Source organism: Anoplopoma fimbria, chromosome 6 (genome assembly GCF_027596085.1).
Source record: "Anoplopoma fimbria isolate UVic2021 breed Golden Eagle Sablefish chromosome 6, Afim_UVic_2022, whole genome shotgun sequence".
Classification (NCBI taxonomy): domain Eukaryota; kingdom Metazoa; phylum Chordata; class Actinopteri; order Perciformes; family Anoplopomatidae; genus Anoplopoma; species Anoplopoma fimbria.
In genome coordinates, this window is record NC_072454.1 from 7399398 (window position 1) to 7418032 (window position 18635).

Consider the following 18635-nt stretch of genomic DNA (forward strand, 5'->3'; position numbering starts at 1 on the left):
CGCACGCACACACACACACACACACACACACTGCATCCACACGACAGTTAACAGTTTCAACCGTTCCTTCCTGAGGCTGCTCTTTTGTGGTAATCTTAAAAAAAAGGGAAAAGTTTCCACATAACCCCGATTTGAAATAGCCCATAATTTTCTTTAGCAAAGTTCTGTTCAAAGAACTGTAACAAACATCCAGAAAAACTGCACACAAACTCCCCCCCACACACGCATAGAATAAGAATATAAACAACACACAAACCCACTCTTTGTACCTGTTTATTGCTGGTGGGCTTATGTGGCTTTAGTGATAAAAGGAACTTCAACACTGCTTAATAAAGCTCTATGAGCATACCCACACACACTAAAACGTTATATATATACGTATGTTATTACCTCCAGCTGTGTGTCCCTGTCATCTACCAGCCGTTTGAGGTGGAAAGCCAGGTTTCTGGAGAGGCTGTCCAGGTCCTCAGGAGGCATTTCCCCACTTTCCAACCACTGCAGGTCCACTACGTTCTCCTGATTATGAGTCACCTAAAACCACAAACATCATATCATCAATAACATTCTGATTTAGTCCGTTGTTGTGGAGAAGTTGCATTCAGGACACTTTGTCAAAATTTTAAGTTTAAAAAATGAACTATTCCACTATGGGCACAATGTACATTAGAGGAGTGGAAACAAAGCTAAATGAAGACTAGGAGGTGAAATATCTTAATCTTTTCCATTTTTGTTTTCTATGGAGGAAAAATACCTCTTGGATGTGGGATGCTATGGCAGCTTTGGTGTCAAAGTCCAGAGTCTGGATACACTCAATGTACTCTTCCTTCTTCTCGCACTGTAAACAGAGGAAGGAGTGGGGAAGAAGAGAAGGAGAAAGACATTTGAAATGTTACAGTGTAAGGTGGGTTGGGGGTCAACTGGAGGTTAGTGGAGCTACATTACAGATACAGGCGAGACGCTTTTCTGATAAACACGTTTCCAGGAAGTTGTTTTGAGGAAAGAAATCTAGTTTTCAAACGTGACTTATATTACGTTAAGATCATTTTCCCTTTCTTGTTGGCAAAGGGTTAGATGAGAACAAAAGTAAGCACTAGAGATATAAGCTCTTGTTCACTGTGTGCTAATTTAAAAGTAGACAGAATATTAAGTCAGAATTACACGCATGAATGCAACTATAGTGTCTTTTTGCTAAAACAATAGAGCTGGTGAAAGGTCAATGCCCCTTTTTGAAATACGAGAGCTGAATGGGGCTTTGTCTCAAGACAGGAAATACATTTTTTTTACAAAGCATTAGCTTTTCAAAAGAGTTAGAGTCAAATCATTTTATCACCCAGTTAAGTGGACTAAACTGGGCTCTTACCTGGACTGCGCAGCCTAGTAGCAGCAGCAACATTTTTTTCATCTCCTCCAGACCTTGTTCTAAAGAAAGAAAAACAAAGATAAAGAGCATTATGACTACAGCCAAACCACTTAAAGTATGTCTGCATGAGCGCCAAACAACAACAAACCAACATTTCTGTCTCGTTTCTATTTGGTCTTGTCTGACATTCTGTTCGATCAGCTTTTGCGGTTTTAAAAAGGAGCAGGCCTCCAACACACAGAGGTTAGTGAATACATTCTACTAATAGATGTTTGATTGATAGAGGTCGAAACCTTTGCCTACAGCACTTCCTGGCAAAATGTGAGATCTGGCGATTGATGGAGGGTGTTAACAGACATGTTTATATTTGTAAAAGCCTTTCTTTACAATGTTGTCTTACAAAGTGCTTCATTTTTTTTTTCAATTAGAGCTATAAAGTTATCTAGGTCATAGCAGGTGTTTCTTAGACAGATGGGGTCTTACTCATCTGCCTACTTTGGCACATGTTCAAATGTATTTTCTTATAAAAAATAAATAAAAAAATCAAGATATAGTTTGGAAAATTGGTCCATATATCCCACATTTACTAGGACACACCAATTAACTAAAGTCTTAGTTTGTTTCAATTTCCCTCCCTAATAAAACCCTTCTCTAGTAACAGTGCCACAATGTTTTCCACAGTGTGTTGCACTGACAGGATGATCTTCCAGTCCTCTTCCACATGTCAGGACATATTGTCAGAAACGGTTGAAACCCACAAACAGCTGCTCAACAGGCCTGAGCTCATCTGAGGGATTTGCTCCTGAACAACCAGGTGGTGTGTGTGTGTGTGTTACACTGACTGAGTGCTGTTGTATATAAATGTAAGTGTGTGTGTGTGTGTGTGTGTGTGTGTGTGTGTGTGTGTGTGTGTGTGTGTGTGTGTGTGTGTGTGTGTGTGTGTGTGTGTGTGTGTGTGTGTGTGTGTGTGTGTGTGTGTGTGTGTGTGTGTGATAAGCCAGCTCATCATGTGGCCCAATGGGTAGTGAGTGCACTGGTTTAATAACAATAAATCCAGATTAGTGACAGCATGTTTTTTTGTGTAGGATGGCCTGTTTGCCTCTCTGTTTAATGGGCCAATCATCAGCTAAATGGCAGACATACAGGAAGACAATGTTGATCTATGACTTCACAATATGTGGGACTTTCCAAATGATTTGACTGAAAATCAAATAAGATGAATACAGAGACTGAGATTGTTTGTGTAAAGCACCAATTTAGAGAGCGGCAAACAGACAACCCAGCAGTTCCTTTGGGAGAGCTCAGTATGCCAAAACAGAGAATCTATCCATCCATTTGACAGAATCCTCCTGACTAACAAATCAATCTCCCTTCTCTCAATCTACTTGAATCAATAGAGACAGACAAGGCAATGTGTTACTGAGCAATCGAGACCTTCATGTGGTCATGATGTGGCAGAATAAATGGTCATCTTTTAAATGTGAAACCAATATTATCCTCATGACAATTAATCCCTGATCATAGGCCCAAACTAGGAGTTTAAAGGACAAACCCACACTGATAAGAGAAAGAAACCTGCTGCGCTGCACTCTAGTCTGAAACTTTGTACTTTTGGCCATGGCCCAAATCGGTGATGTCACGGCAGGTTATTTTGCATTACAGCCGACTAAAACTGAAGCTTTGCAGCGGCCTTTTCCCTCTGTATGCAATTTCACTGTTGATTTACCTATTAAGACTGGAAAATGTTTGGATGTGTCCATCGGGATATGGAAATTCAGCTGTAATTACATTTGTTCTGTACTGAGGCCAAGGAAACACGGTGGATTTTGTTTTTCTATGTCTAGGGGGAACTTTCCAGCTTTGGGTAGGACATTACAGCTAAAGAAAACATGTTCTAGTCTGGTTGAGTGCTATATAGCATTGTGTACAGGTAATGGCGTCAGTATACTCCAAGAGAAGAGCTTGCCAGATGGTCGAACAACATCTGAAACCACCTCTCCTCACGCCTTTTGGACGTCAGGGTTGTGTCTGGCAATCTGAAACTTTATACATGTTTACAATCATACATCACTTTTGTTATTCTTTACACATCTACCTCTGTCATCTTTTGTGTGTACAACCAAGTGCAACACTATGCATGGCTGAATCTAAAACCATTAACCCCAATTCTAAAAAGTGATCACGTCTCATTCCTCTCTATGGCAGCAGGTTTTTCACCCTACCTTTGACGTCTGACCAGGAAAAAGTGTTTGTTGTTGTTCCAAACAGCCAAACTCAAACTAGTTATTTCGTAGCATACCTGCGCCTTCTGCTGCAGACATAACCGATTTGATTAAATAACTGCAGCTGCAGAGGACTGATTGTACCAAGTAGCACTCAGACATAAATGACACGGCATTATGGGTGTTAACTGGGACACTGATGGAAAAGCTCAAATGAAGACTCAAGTTTCTTGCTATCAATCCACTTCGGAAAAACCTCATTTTCCATTCCTGCTATTATGATGGTGTGCTATCAGCCGACAGGATGTCACCGTTTTATGCTTAGTCAGTACAAGAAAACTCTTAATCAGCACCTGCATTCAGGATGTGAGAAGAAATATTGAAGAGAATAAGAGCAAATTTGAACTTAATTCTCAAAGCTGCAGGGCTTAACGGTGCACTATTAGAGCTATAGGAACCTATTCTAGTCGGGGGAATGGATTTAGCTCAGCAAATCTACTGAGGCAACATAGGAAAGATAAGGACCATCATAGGATAAATAATTTATACAGCTAGAGAGGGGGAACAAGAGGGAGAAATGGTAAGTGGTAGAGATGAAAGGAAAAGAGACAAAAGAGGGGAAAGAACCACAGAGCACAAGAAACAAACACAACAGAGAGATATCGAAATAGAGACAGTGAGAGAGAGAAAGAGAGAGCAGGAGGAAGGATGAGGCAGGGTTGAAAATAGAAAACAGAAATCTCCCTCCAGCAGCAGCAGCAAGGAGGAGCTACCATCACTCTGCTAGCCTCCTCTTTTCTCCTTCCCTCTCTCCCTCCCTTCTTCCATCCATTAATTCTCTGCAACACACATCCACCCATCCTTCCTTCCTTCCTTCCTTCCTTCCTTTAACATTGTTACAAATCATCTGTACCTCCCGAGTGTTTGCATTCACTCATCGAGGCTTCTCTTTTTCACCTCCTCTCCTTCCTCCCTGCTTTATCCTCCGAGCAGGAGACATGAGGTCAGACGGACAGTGACTAACCTTTCTTCCTGCACCGCCATTGTTAATCTGGCGTGTGAGGATGTGAGTGATTAAGAGTGAGAACAAAAGTGTGGCTGAGTGCATGTGCGATCAACGGCTACAACCCTCTCTTCTGCCATGATGAATAGAGTCATTCAGGACCCCGATGACTCGCATGTCAGTGGTGAAACTGGTAAAAGCAATCTGATATTGGTTTGACAGCATGCCAGAGTATATTCAGCCCATCTCACTGGAGCAGAAGATGGAGCTGGCTGGACCTCATTTTCACATTATTTCAGGGGCATATGTGTTTTATAAGACAAGATAGAGTGTGACATAAGCAACCATGTCTGAACAACCTGGTCTGCTTTTACACAAGAAGCGTTGACCCAGCTTAAAATAATCATAAAAGAAAAATCATAAGATACAAAAAAAACATACTGGTCAAATGAGCTTTTTCTTCTGTTTTTCTTCATTCTCATAGCTTTCTCAGTCCTACACACACAAAAACAAATCAGTCTATTCTATTCTTTCCTTTGGAGACAGTAAACACCACAACACTGTGGAAACAGACTGCGTAAACACACCAAATATTCGCCTACACACATGGAACACTGTCTAGTACAGAAAAAACAGTCAGGCCCGTTATTTTTGCTGGAAAAGCTACTCATTTGCACACACACACAACTGTCAGGCCACTCGGTTAATGCTTTCTGTCAGCTGTCAACAGTTGTCTTTGCTGTTGTTGCTACTGTTCTGCTCATTGAGAGGAGCTTTCAGCTAAAACCATGTTTTGCTCCATCGACATGTTTGGCCATATTTATGCTCAAAGTAGTGGAAAGAGGATATTATGTTTATGTCGTCAGTTACTGTTGCAGACTGACTTTATGAAATAATGATAACATAGATGACTTTAGTGGAACGGGTACCAGCATCAGACATTTTGGGGTGACGGAGTAAGAACACTGATAGTCCCAAATATATTTTGAGGGGAAACAATTTAGTGTTCAGAAGATCAGACCAGATCGCTGCTGAAAATGCATAGGCTTCAACAAAGAAGGCACTGTGTGTGTGTGTTAGTGTGTCTGTGCGTGCGTGCATACTCACTAAACTCTGCTTGCATGCACAAGGGAGCGTGTGTCTGTGCATCTCGCTGTGCGTGTATATACAAGGCAGACCAAGGTAAACCAGAGCCTGGGGGGTACCACAGTTCATTCCCACTGTTCACAGTTTTGAACACACCCCTCCCCCACCCACCAACTTACACACACACACACACACACACACACACACACACACACACACACACACACACACACACACACACACACACACACACACACACACACACACACACACACACACACACACACACACACACACACACACACACACACACACACACACACACACACACACACACACGTCCCCTGCCCCCTAATGAGAGCATAATAAAAGCCACATGGCCAAATGACTTTCAGCTGGCAGAGGCTGAGCCAGAGCGTCAGACTCCACAGCCAGCGCTGGTCTTACTGACTGACTGACTGACTGATTATCTGACAAGCTAGAGGGTAAAGGGCAGAAGAAACCCCGAGGAATGCAGTCTAATGCTTTCTGTCTGCTCTGGTCCACTTGCTCGGAGCTGCCCTCCGCTCTCATCTGAGTTATGTCGTCTTGAGCATTCACTTAATATTCGCTTCAGTCATTTGTAAGGCTGCTGTGTGAGGCTGCAGATCGGGTTGTTCAAGCTGTTGGACATATAGTAGCTGTTCAGAAATGTACTGCTGTGAAATTCAAACAGTTGACATTATTTTAGGAGTTCTGTTCATGAAAGGATCGTACTTGGCTTCACGATGCTAATGGTTTTACGTTTAATAACCTGTTGAAAAAATACTTCGGAAAACTTGTTTTTTAGCAGGGCATTGGTAGATGTTTTACCTCTAAAGGTAATAAACAACAAAGTTATCCATGCATGAAACAGAAGCGCAGTCAAACACGACGAACACACACCTACGTGTGTGTACTCACTGTGGCCTCTTATTGTTAGTTTATTTACCCTTCATGCTTGTGGGGGCGTATGAAAATTAAAGAGGCAACTGTGACCATGGAAAAAGTGATGAAAAGCCCCAAAATAGAAGCAAAGGCTGTGGTGAAAGTGTGACAAAAGCAGCTGAAGGAGGACAGGGATTAAGAAGCCATTTCATCTGCATAAAAAACAGGTATGGATATCCTTCAACACGCCTTGGCAGCTGAGCCTGGAAACAATTGACATCCCAGAGATGTAGACAAAAGGCTATGCAGCTTTGTGTGGACACACTTTTCCCCCCCAAAAAAACAAATCCGATGACCTTGTATTTTTTGGAGCTGAAGTTTTCCAGTGTGGCCACGTGCCTATAATTTATCTTCGCATCGAAGCATTTTTTTCCATCACATAGTTCTCCTTTTATCCAAGAAAATCCTTTTATTTCCACAGCCAGCAGACCATGATCTAAAATTATGGCCTGCTATTACTTATCTTATCCCTTACCTCAAAGGCTCCATCTGGGTCACGTTGGGATATCAAGTAGCATTTGGGGCTGCAGAGGTCAAGCTGCTCGAAAAATGTTTTCGCAAAATAAAAACACTTAACCCTGCACTACTGTTGCTTTAAAGCTGCTCAGACATATCAAATGTCTGGGTTCAGTTAGTCTAAGCTTCTGCTGCTAAACTGTTAATTAATTAATTTAGCCCTTCAGGTGATGGATGTGCACAGAGTAAGCCTACCTTCTGTTATCCCTCATCTTAGATCATCATTAACCACAACGTTTCAGGTTGTGGTTTACTTTTACTTGTTCTCATAAAAGACAGTGACGTAAACAAGCCCCGTCAACAGTGTTTTTATAGCCAGAAGTATAATTATGTTTCTGAGTCGTAGAAATTAACTTTGTAATACTGCTTTTTCCTTCTTATATCCTTAGATCAACCATGTCTCAGAGAAACACATGCAGTCAAGGTTAGAATCTATCATCAAATGCTCCAAATGTGCCTTTTTAAAAACAATACTTTATAAAAAATAATGCTAAAGTTACCACATAAAAGTCTGTTGGCTTAGAATGTGGGTCCCAAAGCATTTTAGCATTAAAAAAAACTTTAATTTGCCTTTGTTTTAAAAGACTAGTGTTAATGTGTCCTTGAAACCAACCCATTAATCTGTCCATTTCCCATCACCTCAACAATAAAATCAGCACTGTTCACTGTCTTCGGATGAGTCCCTTCTAATTTTGCCATCAAGTCCATCTTTTTAAATAGCGTGGGGTTATGAATGACGGCCAAATTGGCAGCTCATTATCGAGTTAATGGAGAAACAAAGAAAGAAAGTAGCTGGAAAATGAAATCTACAGCCAGAGAGAAAGTCACTTAAATCATCAAAGCAATGGATAATTAAAAGAAGTCTATTTTTGCATTCTAATAAGTCATCTGCAAAATCACATTTGTCCTCCTTGTGAACTATACACATGCTTGCTGCTCAAGTGATTCAACTACAGGAATGTAAAACCGGCACAACATTGGTCAGAGTCTTAGTCTGTATAATATTGTGGTTGTATTGTTAAGCACACTGACACTTACCAGACAGAGGGTTGCGGCCCAGTATCAGCACGTTTGGTAAAGGCATCATCACCAGCTGCTGGAGGGTCTCCTGTAACACAAAAAAATTAAAAGGAAGTCAGGAAGAGAGATCACCATTGAGCATTAAAAAAAATAATTACAGATATGAAAATAGAGAGACACTTTGCATGACCCAAAGCTAGCCCAAATAACTTCAATCGATCTAATTCTAATTGTTTTTAAGACATTTTAAGTATCAGATTATGTCAAAAGGAGTGTGCTTGAATTTTTAATTGACATATTGACCAAACACTTAAAGTATAGTTTATGTTTGACTGTTGAAATTATTGTAATTCCATTAGTGTTAGTCCAAATAAAAGCTCACGATGAAAAAACAATTAAAACAGCTTTCCACATGTGTCCTTGTAATCTAAGAGAACATAGGTTATTAGTGCACATCCCCATTTGAGACAAGTTTCGGCACTACATTAAGAATATACAACCCTAACATAATAATGATGATGATCCTCTGGGCTTTGACAGTGTGAAGGGCTGCAGCTATTTGACTGTAAAAACCTCTCAGATCAAACACAGTAATAGTGAGTGGCAATCCTGGAGTTTAAGGTGAAACAGTGTTACAATGTGGGCGACCTGTAGACTTCAAAAGACTCTCCTATAGTGGACAGAGTGATGGTGTCATGTGCACTAGTGTAGTGTGTGTGTGTGTGTGTGTGTGTGTGTGTGTGTGTGTGTGTGTGTGTGTGTGTGTGTGTGTGTGAGATGATGGAAGTGACAGTGTTATTTATGTGGGTTAAATTGCTGGTGCGGGTTTTGCTGCAGGGCCCCCTCTGTTCACATGTCAATCATGTAAACCAAAATGAAACTTTGAGCTGCAGTTTACAGCCCTCATGCAGACACGTGCACCAATGTGTACACACACACATACAGTCACACATATGGTAAGGGTTGGTTGGGTACTTAATGGGAATGTTTGGGTTTAAGTGAAGTAAATCATAAAATTATGGTCACTGCAATGGTGCACAAACAAGCTACTAGCAACAACAAATTACTGACATTCATGTCTTTACATATTTATATTGACTTATCTCTGTGATCTCTCATGATGCAAAGTGTATTGCAATTTGTTATGATGCTACATTAGAAAATCGTGGATGGAGCGGATCACTCATCAGCAGCCTGACAAAATAGTTTTGCAGTCCTGACCTTAGGAGCAGTACAAACAAAGTCCAAACCACAGTTCTGTTGAAAAGAAAGGCCGGTTTCTTTACGGACATGAAGGTCACCTAACAATAAATATTTCATGTCTGCTCTTTGCCATCAGGTGGAAAGAACTCATTAGAGCCGACAGTTTGACTATTCTATGCAGGTTTCTGCTGATGTCTTGACAAAGAGGCTTATATAAGTAAGGGTCATTGGCGAAACCCCCCCTCCCCCCTCCCGTCATAACCATCTGCCCTATACATATTGCATTACCTCAATGTTGAGGTAAAAGCTGGGCAGGAAAGCTGACATCATTTGGTGGTTTCTATTGGTTAAAAATAGAGCCAGAACTGTGATCATTTTGAGAATGATTGAAAGCAGCAACAAACTAAGCTGTATACCCAAAAAATCTTCCACACATTGAATCTACCTAAAAATGATCCTTTTAGTAGCAGAAATGTTGCAGGGATAGAAAAAAGGTAAACCACTGCTACTTGCCATGGCTAATGCCAAGTCAAAGACACCTTACTTAATAGGATATTATTTACTGTCATAGACTTCTACAAACAATATTTATATATTTTTTCTAATCTGGGGAAAGATGAAGAGCTGTTTTGAGATTGACCACCTCACCTTAAATTAATGAGTAGGTTTACGAGCCCCTAACATGATAAATACAACATATAGTCAATATTACCATATTCATGTTTTTACTGTTCAGCAATAAAGATGTGTAGAAGCAAAATAAATTTGAATAGTATAAATTGCAAACTCCTTGGCGTTGGTTTTAATAAAATTTTAAATTTGCAGCCTTTCTTCCAAGGTTTTTTTAACACCATGTCTCAGTTCCTCTTTTCTCACATAAAAATGTGTTCGTACATAATGTGCTTGTTGATTCTCGAACCTAAATGCGTCATCGGTTCTCCATGTCAAGGCAAATGTATTCAGTACAGTCGCAAACACAACTTCAGATTTAAATCCTCCTTATCAGAGCTTGCAGCGGAGCCGACTGACACCTGTGGTCGTCTGAACCTTTTGTCGGCTGTTTGATTTGACGCAGAGACAGAAAACCAATGGTTTATAGAGGAAGAGGTGAAGAATGGGGGGGCAGATTTCCACTATATCACTCACATCTGGTTTCAAGCAGATAGTAGCACAGAGTGACAAATAAAAAAAGGAACTGCTACAACATGTTATGTACAATACTGTACTTTGTAAGTGTTATGTGTGTATTTTTGCCCATCCCCTTGTTGATGACTGTGGGTAAGGTTTTCCAGTTAACTCATAAAATGTGTGTGGTAAAAAAGAACTCATACAGTACCACATTTTGATTTGAGAAAAAAGGTAAATGAATGTATTCTCACATGTAAAAAAACAAATTGTCTGCAGTTCAGTACATGCCCACTGAATGTATTCAAAAGAAGCTTTCATGACCTGAGGTGAAGATCAAAGTTTGGGTTGCACTGATCGTCAGTCACAGTTGTTAAATTAGGAGCGTGGTTGTCACGGTTTTCTGTCATGGTGATATCAGCACTGACCTCATTTGCCCCATCTGTCCATCTCTGTTTACCCCAGTGTATGGGGTCAAACAGGGTCGTTGACAAAAAAAAAAAAAGCCAGTTATTTCCAAACCAGTCAACAGAACATAAATGAGACTATTCCCTTTTCCAGATATGCGATTAATATCTTCTAGAGCGAATTACCGGTATGTTGGTCTTGTAAATAGACTCAGCCTGTTATCATCTGTTCTACCAGTAATGGAAAAAAACAATCAAATGTTTTATAAATGCATAGACAACGACAAATACAGTGAAACAGAAAAAATAATCCACCCTGATACTAATGATGAGTGATACTGTAGCGGACAGTTCCAGTCAGAAACGTCCAAACAGTCTTTCTGTCCGATGACTGAGACAGATTGACTCAACAAGCGTCAGACAGAATAATCAGCGGAGCTCAGACAGCCACAGTTGGTGTCTCACAGAGAAGCATTTGGTGTGCCTGAAAGCCAATCCACCATGAAGAACTCATGACAGCCGCTGTGGGCAGAATCTGCCAAGACACTAAAAATCTGCATCATCAATGGAAACCATGGAGCCTGGAGTCACCCTGATATCTTTATTTTGCCGAGTAGTTTCCTTCATCAGTTTTGGAGAGGAAGAGATGTGAAGATGACAACTAAGAGATTAAACAGTTTTTACATTTCTTGTTCTCCTGTAAACTGCAAATACTACTTTTAGCTTTGTAGAAAATGATGAGTCACCACAGAGAAGAAAGACACACACACACACACAGCTTTCTCTCCTTCTCCACAAGCACCTGTCTCACTTCTGACCACTGCCTCCCATCAACACATGCTCACACCTGCCCCCTTTAATGGCACCATGTGTTTGCTGTGCAAGCACGACATTTCAGGCCAGGGCTTCTTTTCTGTCAATCCTTTTCTCTTTAAAAGACCACCAAAATAGTCACTCTCACTTCATCACTACAGGTTCACACAGCTAGAAATTTGAAGAATTTATCTTTTACTGAACACAAGTGTCTTGAGTTTGCAATGGTATGATCTGTACTGTGCGGAGTCGTGAGCTTAAGGCACCACTTTGTCTATTCAGTTCCACTTGTCTTCCCTTTTCTTCCTTTCTCAAGGATCTATTGAACTGCTCTTACAGTCTGTAGTCCTCTGATCTGCCTGGGTGTTAGCTTAGAGCTTTCTGGAAAAAAAATAACAGCATCTGATGTTTTTTTTCCTCTCATTTTTAATCGGTATTCTATATCTGACTTTATAACAGTACAAAAGACAGATTGTAGCACTACAGGACTAATGCAGACTAGATGATTTATCGATTTCCAGAGTGCTAACACCACTGAGTCTTTCCTGCAGAGCAAAGCACCGTCTCTGCTTTAGCTCTCCCACCTAATGTGCAGATTAATGTGCAGCACAATGTCTATATGTTATGCTTTTATTGGTAACCTCTTTGTTTGGGCTAACAAAAGGCACGCAAGACCAGCCAACGTTATTTGTATGGTATTAATGAAATTGATTGATGGATGAACTGATGGACGCACTTCTAACACCTTAAGTATTTTATCAGTCAAATAGTGTATGTACATAAAGGGCTGTATTTTTGAAAGATGTGAGTTATAACATGCTATGAGGATTAGCTGCAGGCTAATAAAGCTAAACTACAGTAGACCAATATGCCTCTCGGATTAGCTTGCAAAAGGCTTAGCTCTCATACATAAAACATGATGGACACTGCAGGAGGGAGACCAGCCAGCACACTGATCATGTCACGGTGACGGGCTACACACACACACACACACACACACACACACACACACACACACACACACACACACACACACACACACACACACACACACACACACACACACACACACACACACACACACACACACACACACACACACACACACACACACACACACACTTTCAAATGTAAGAGCTTGACTGTAGCTGTGGCAGCAGAAACGTCCTTTGCTCAGTCACTATGTCACTCTCCAATATACACGCTATCTAATCATATCCAATACACACATAGGGGAATAGGGAAGAGTCAATCATTTAAATTTAAATAAAGCCATTATTCACATAGTGAGGAGGAGGGAGGGATGGTCGTGAATAAAAGAGAAATGGAGTGGGGAAGGGACGACTGAGAGAAGGAGAGAGATGCAGCTTTGATTCCAACACTTCTCACTCCAGGCACGCAAGGCTGAGCTGCCTCCTCTTCTCACCATCTTTCATTTCCTTTCCCCCCCCATCCCCCCTCCCCCTATCCCGACACTATATTGCTGTATTATTGATTCCAGCAGGATTCACAGCTCCTCTTCCATCCCACGGAGACATTTAGACAGACTGATAGAATGAGGCGTTGGTTAAAAGGAGAGAGCTTGTCCAACACAATGGGATTTGCTCGTTCAATATATTTGGTGCACAGAGAAGTGGTAGTGGGGCGCGTGCCTTTATGTTCATGTGAGCGGCTCCATCAAGTCTTCAAATTAGCTCTGCAGATCTGTTGAACTTATATGCTTTAACAAAAATATTGATCTGCCTCATCCTCACAGTGCTGCTCCGACATTTCCTCCTAAAAGGAAATCTCTGACATCCTCCATTAAAACATAGAAAGGGATTTACTGAAGAATATTTTTTAAAAGACCATTATGAGGCAGATATACTAAACCTTAAACGATTAGGAGGTCTGCATCCTGCTCTATTGTCTTAAGCTCTTGTCTGCTGATAATTGAGATAATATTCTGCTGATCCATCAGTTTGGTAGATGACGGAACACACACACACACACGCGCACTACATGGCAAAGGGGTGCTAAGACAGTAGTGTATGTGCTCTTACAGGCAGGTGTATACGTTTGTGTTAAAGTGGTGTCAGTGGAAAGGTTATGAGTCTGCTGCGTCACACAGGAGCCCTGTCTGTTTAACTAGCCCTCCCCAACAGACCCACACACACACACACACACACACACACACACACACACACACACACACACACACACACACACACACATACACACACCTCCCACCTACTCCTTCCCATCTATCCACCCAAGCACAAGTTCCGCTGCACGGCACAGATTTAAACAGGGGACTAATTGTACACACCACTCCCTCCTACTCCTTCCCATCTATCCACCCAAGCACAAGTTCCGCTGCCGGCACAGATTTAAACAGGGGACTAATTGTACTGCCACTCTGTGTGTGTGTGTGTGTGTGTGTGTGTGTGTGTGTGTGTGTGTGTGTGTGTGTGTGTGTGTGTGTGTGTGTGTGTGTGTGTGTGTGTGTGTGTGCGCATGTGTGTACAAATGATGCCTGAACCCTGAAAGCCTGAATCACACCCATTCTGCAGACATGGAGTGTTACCATAGAAACGAGGAGATGGGTTTATTCTCCCCATGCTAGGGAGTCTGACACACATGTACAAACGTTCACACGCACACACGCACACACACACACACACACACACACACACACACACACACACATAAGCCCTCTCCTGGGTAAGGCACTGCGGACTTCTCTCCTGCTGAAAAACTGCAGTGATTATGAACTTGAAAAGGTTATTACCACCAACAATAGGAAGGAGCTTGCTTCCTCTTCCTCTCACATCTAACAAACACACACACACACACACAGACACACACACAGACAATAAACACCTGATATCACTATACAGCCCCGTGAACTGAATCACTGCAATGAGAGCTGGTCCTGCTGTTCAGCACTATAATAGACCCATAAGAACACAAAGGGGGATTTGCGCAATGCAGTTCAGCATCCCTCCAGAAGCCTATTGGATAGATGACTAAAGGCTTTCTACTGATACTATTTATTTCATCTCTTATTCAGATTGAGGAAAACAAAAATGATCTTAATAGTGGTCGGAAGATGTTGTAATGTTTAAAAAATATGTTAAAAAATCAAAGATATGTTTCAAATGTTTTAAAATTATGATCAGAGATGTTTAAAATGTAAAATAATTAAGATAGCTTTCAAAACACAGGTATTTAGAACATTATTTTTTTTTTTGGAGGGGGCTCAGCTGAAAATTTTTCTTCACACTTTGAAAACCCCTGGGATAGATGACTAAAGGCTTTCTACTGATACTATTTATTTCATCTCTTATTCAGACTGAGGAAAACAAAAATGATCTTAATAGTGGTTGTCTACAGATGGGAGCTGGTCAAATAAGGTTTTAAATCAACAAGGGCGACTCATAATGCGTACAAAGCTAGACTACTTTGGATTGGATAATGTTTAATTACCTTGTGGAACACTAACAGATCAAACAATGTTTTTCTTTTTTCTTTACTTTAATGATCATTTAAAAAATAAATCGTCTATGATGCCCTGCAGAAAGACAAAAGAGCTCTTAACTTAAAAAAAAAGAAGAATAATGGGGGATTAAGAATGACCCTGTGAAAGTTATTCTATAAATCATCACATAGCTCCTGGTTATGTGCAAATTTAATAAATAAAGAGGTGAAATAAAGCTAATGTGCTTGTGAACTACTAATTAATTAGACGTGACCTGACAACAGTTGCTCTTGGCTCAACAGTGAACTCCAGAGAAAAGGGCAGCAGTCGGGGTCTACTGTCGGCCAGATGGACAGATCATCTCTTACACGAGGAGGAGGAGAGAACGAGCCATTAGAACCCCGTTTCTTTTGTTCTCCGCTGTTATCTATCAGCCAGAGTGCTTTTTACAACGGACCCCTGAGGCCCAACGAGGGTAGATCCTGCTGCTCGTCTCAAAGGTGGAGGCAGGTGGGCTGAGGGGGAGCCCGACCCCTCCACCTCCACCCCATCAGCCCAGGCCTCTGCTTCACACTGGAGAAGTCCACAACCATGCAATTCTATAAAAATTTAAGTCCATGCAATTATTGCTCTCTCTACGATTGTTTCTGCTAATTGTTCCATCAACTCTGATCGACTGTTTTCAATTAAGTTGTTACGCAATAGCTTTGTTGGACTCAACTTGCAGAGCGGCTGTGATAATAGTTTTTTTGCAAAGACGATTTAAAGTAAATGTGTTTACTTGATACAACCTGGATGTTACAATAAAACGTGACCAATTTAAAATGGGCTTCTTTTTATCCACATGTTGTATCATAAAAGGTGGGACTAATGAAAGAAAAGAGAAAACCTTCAAACTACTTTAAGTTTTTGCATTTTAAGACTGGATTTATTTTATTTATTGGATATTTATGCTCTAGTTCACTGATGGAGAAGAAGAACTCAGCTTCCAGCTTCCCCTTTATTGCACAAACTCTGCTAGTGCCTAAAAATAAGCCGCTTATATGCATATGGGAACCTAACCTACATCATAACTGCTGCAAATTCCCCTTCACATGTGCTCTAACTCACTAAGCACATGAACAGACACACAAAAGGAGCTGCTTGTAGAAATGTATGCAGACTGTGTTATGTTGGTAAGCCAATGTTCAGTTCCCAGTCAGGGCTGTGGTTATATGATGTGACTGGTGAGTGGTTCTGGGTGTGAACGGTAACACCGCTGAACATGTAGTCCTTTAAAGCTCAAAAACAGTGTACAAACACAGTCCGTGTACAAATATGTCTCAGAATAAGTGAGTGCTTGTCAATGGTAAGCAGCAAACAAGACAGCCGGCGGCAATAAATTACATTTGATTACAAGAATACTTCCCTTGATTAAAGTCAGAAAAGTAGATCGCAGGTCTCAACAGTATGCGTTGCCAGGCGGCCATTGGCAACCATTTTGAGAAATAGGTCAAACATATTTTTGCTTTACCACATTTGAACTTATAAACAACAACAAAACCCGCCCCCCAGTCTCTTCAGCTGTATGTGAGAGGGGATTCAGCTGACTCAGCCGAATCAAGACAGATTAGAGGTCATCTCTAAAAGTAGAGATGATGGACAAAGTGATGTTGATGTCACTTGACGGACCCACATTCCACAACTTTAATGCTGAAGGGCCAATGGAGTTGGGAGTCAGCATAAAGATCCAGAAAAAAATAATTTGGAAAAGGAGAGGACTGATGAACAAGCAATCCTTAACTTGCAAGGGACTGTGAATACCATGACAACAGCTGCACTAAAGGTCATTTTTAAACCAGGAATTAAGGGATGGACACGTTAACTTATAACACTAAGAATTTGTTTGGTTATTGTAATAAAGCTTCATTTCTTTTATGTTACAGTTTCATTATTAAGCTGATGTACAACCGCAAAGTATCTCAATTACCCAAAATACAAAATGTATGCAAAACATGTGTCTTGTTTCATCAACAAAAAGCTATGCCATTGTATATATGCATATCCAATTATATCAATGATAGGCATGTGAAAGCAGACCAATCTTTGATTTTAATAAATCCATTTGACTTGCTTTTCGCCAGGCTGGATGAAACTATACTGAACACTTGTAAGCTTGTTGAAAGCAGCTTGTGGTTTTGGTACCTACTCAATCGGATGAGAAACAAGTAATGAATTACAATTTTGCATCAGCGCTGCAAAATTAAGCTTATGGCTTGAAGATTGTCCTTATATAATATTTTTCTCATTTTGCTGCCAATCATAGTATTTGAAACTATTCAAAACCAAGCACTGGTAGGGTTTCAGGAACGGTACAAATATAAAAAGGATTACTTGAGTCATCTAATTCTAGTCCTAACTGAATCATACAACTCCACAGCCAGTGTGATTGTTTAAAAAACTAGTTAGCTAGCTGCTACGTCATCATCAACAGGATGTTCAGACTAGCTAGCATGTGAGTCTGCATGACAACACACATTAAGCCTGCAGCTACAAGCATATGCCCTAATAAACAGATTTGCCCGTGACTGATGCTGAAAGGAGCAGCAAGAAAAGAAGTCAATATGGAATTCCAGACAAAAATGTATTAACAAATATTTATATATCAGTTTGTTTTGACTGGGATCTAGTTGAAGGTATTAAAAATAACTGCTGGCTTGAGGCAAAAGCTGTCATAACAAGGATGACATTTTTTTTTCTCCTTTATAGATGAAGTCCAAACCAAACACAAGCATATAGTATGTTGCAGCAGTTTTTGTGTTTTTGTGTTTTTGTGTGTGTGTGTTTTGCATGTGTGTGTTTTTGTGTGTGTGTGTTTTGTGTGTGTGTGTTTTTGTGTGTGTGTGTGTGTGTGTGTGTGTGTGTGTGTGTGTGTGTGTGTGTGTGTGTGTGTACATTACAGTCATTTTGTGTGTGTGTGTGTGCATGTGAACGAGGGTAAGAGAGTGTACTTTGTGTGTCAGTGTTTCAGCTTCGCTCTGGCTCAGCAACAGAGCATCTTTGTGAGGCTTTAGGTCAAGAAGGGAAAAAAAACGAAAAACCAGGCATCAGTTGAGTACACTGAATTCTTCTTCATCTTAAGAAATGCTTGAATAAGGAGAATGAGAAATGAGAACCGTGATGATGAAAATTTCAAGTATTTTAGATAACAGGTCAGAAGAAAAAATAAATGTTTTAATGTCTCTTCTTTCAGCCTGGGGGCACCAATGGTCTCAACTTGGCCTACAAATGATCACTAATAATACATGTTAAGAGGGCCAGATAACATATCCTTAATAACCTTAATTTTCAGAGCCTCGCCAAAGAACCTCGCAAAGCCTTGGGGCCAGGCCTGCTCACCATGAATGGTGCCCTCTGTCACCCTTTAAACAGTCAAAACAGAGCTCCCAGCCTTAGGTTTAAGACACACCCCAAA

General features: G+C 40.7%; 1 protein-coding gene across 2 annotated transcripts in view; it reads right to left on the reverse strand.

The window, feature by feature from the left end:
* The window catches only part of ccdc88ab (coiled-coil domain containing 88Ab), a 64764-nt gene that overhangs the window by 29202 nt on the left and 16927 nt on the right, over positions 1 to 18635 (reverse strand). For both annotated transcript variants that reach the window (XM_054599714.1, XM_054599713.1), the window contains exons 4-7: positions 8192 to 8261; positions 1361 to 1419; positions 752 to 835; positions 391 to 531 (exon numbers count right to left, since the gene is read on the reverse strand). In XM_054599714.1, the coding sequence (XP_054455689.1) occupies positions 391 to 531; positions 752 to 835; positions 1361 to 1419; positions 8192 to 8261 (354 nt within the window). The remainder of the gene's footprint in view (positions 1 to 390; positions 532 to 751; positions 836 to 1360; positions 1420 to 8191; positions 8262 to 18635) is intronic.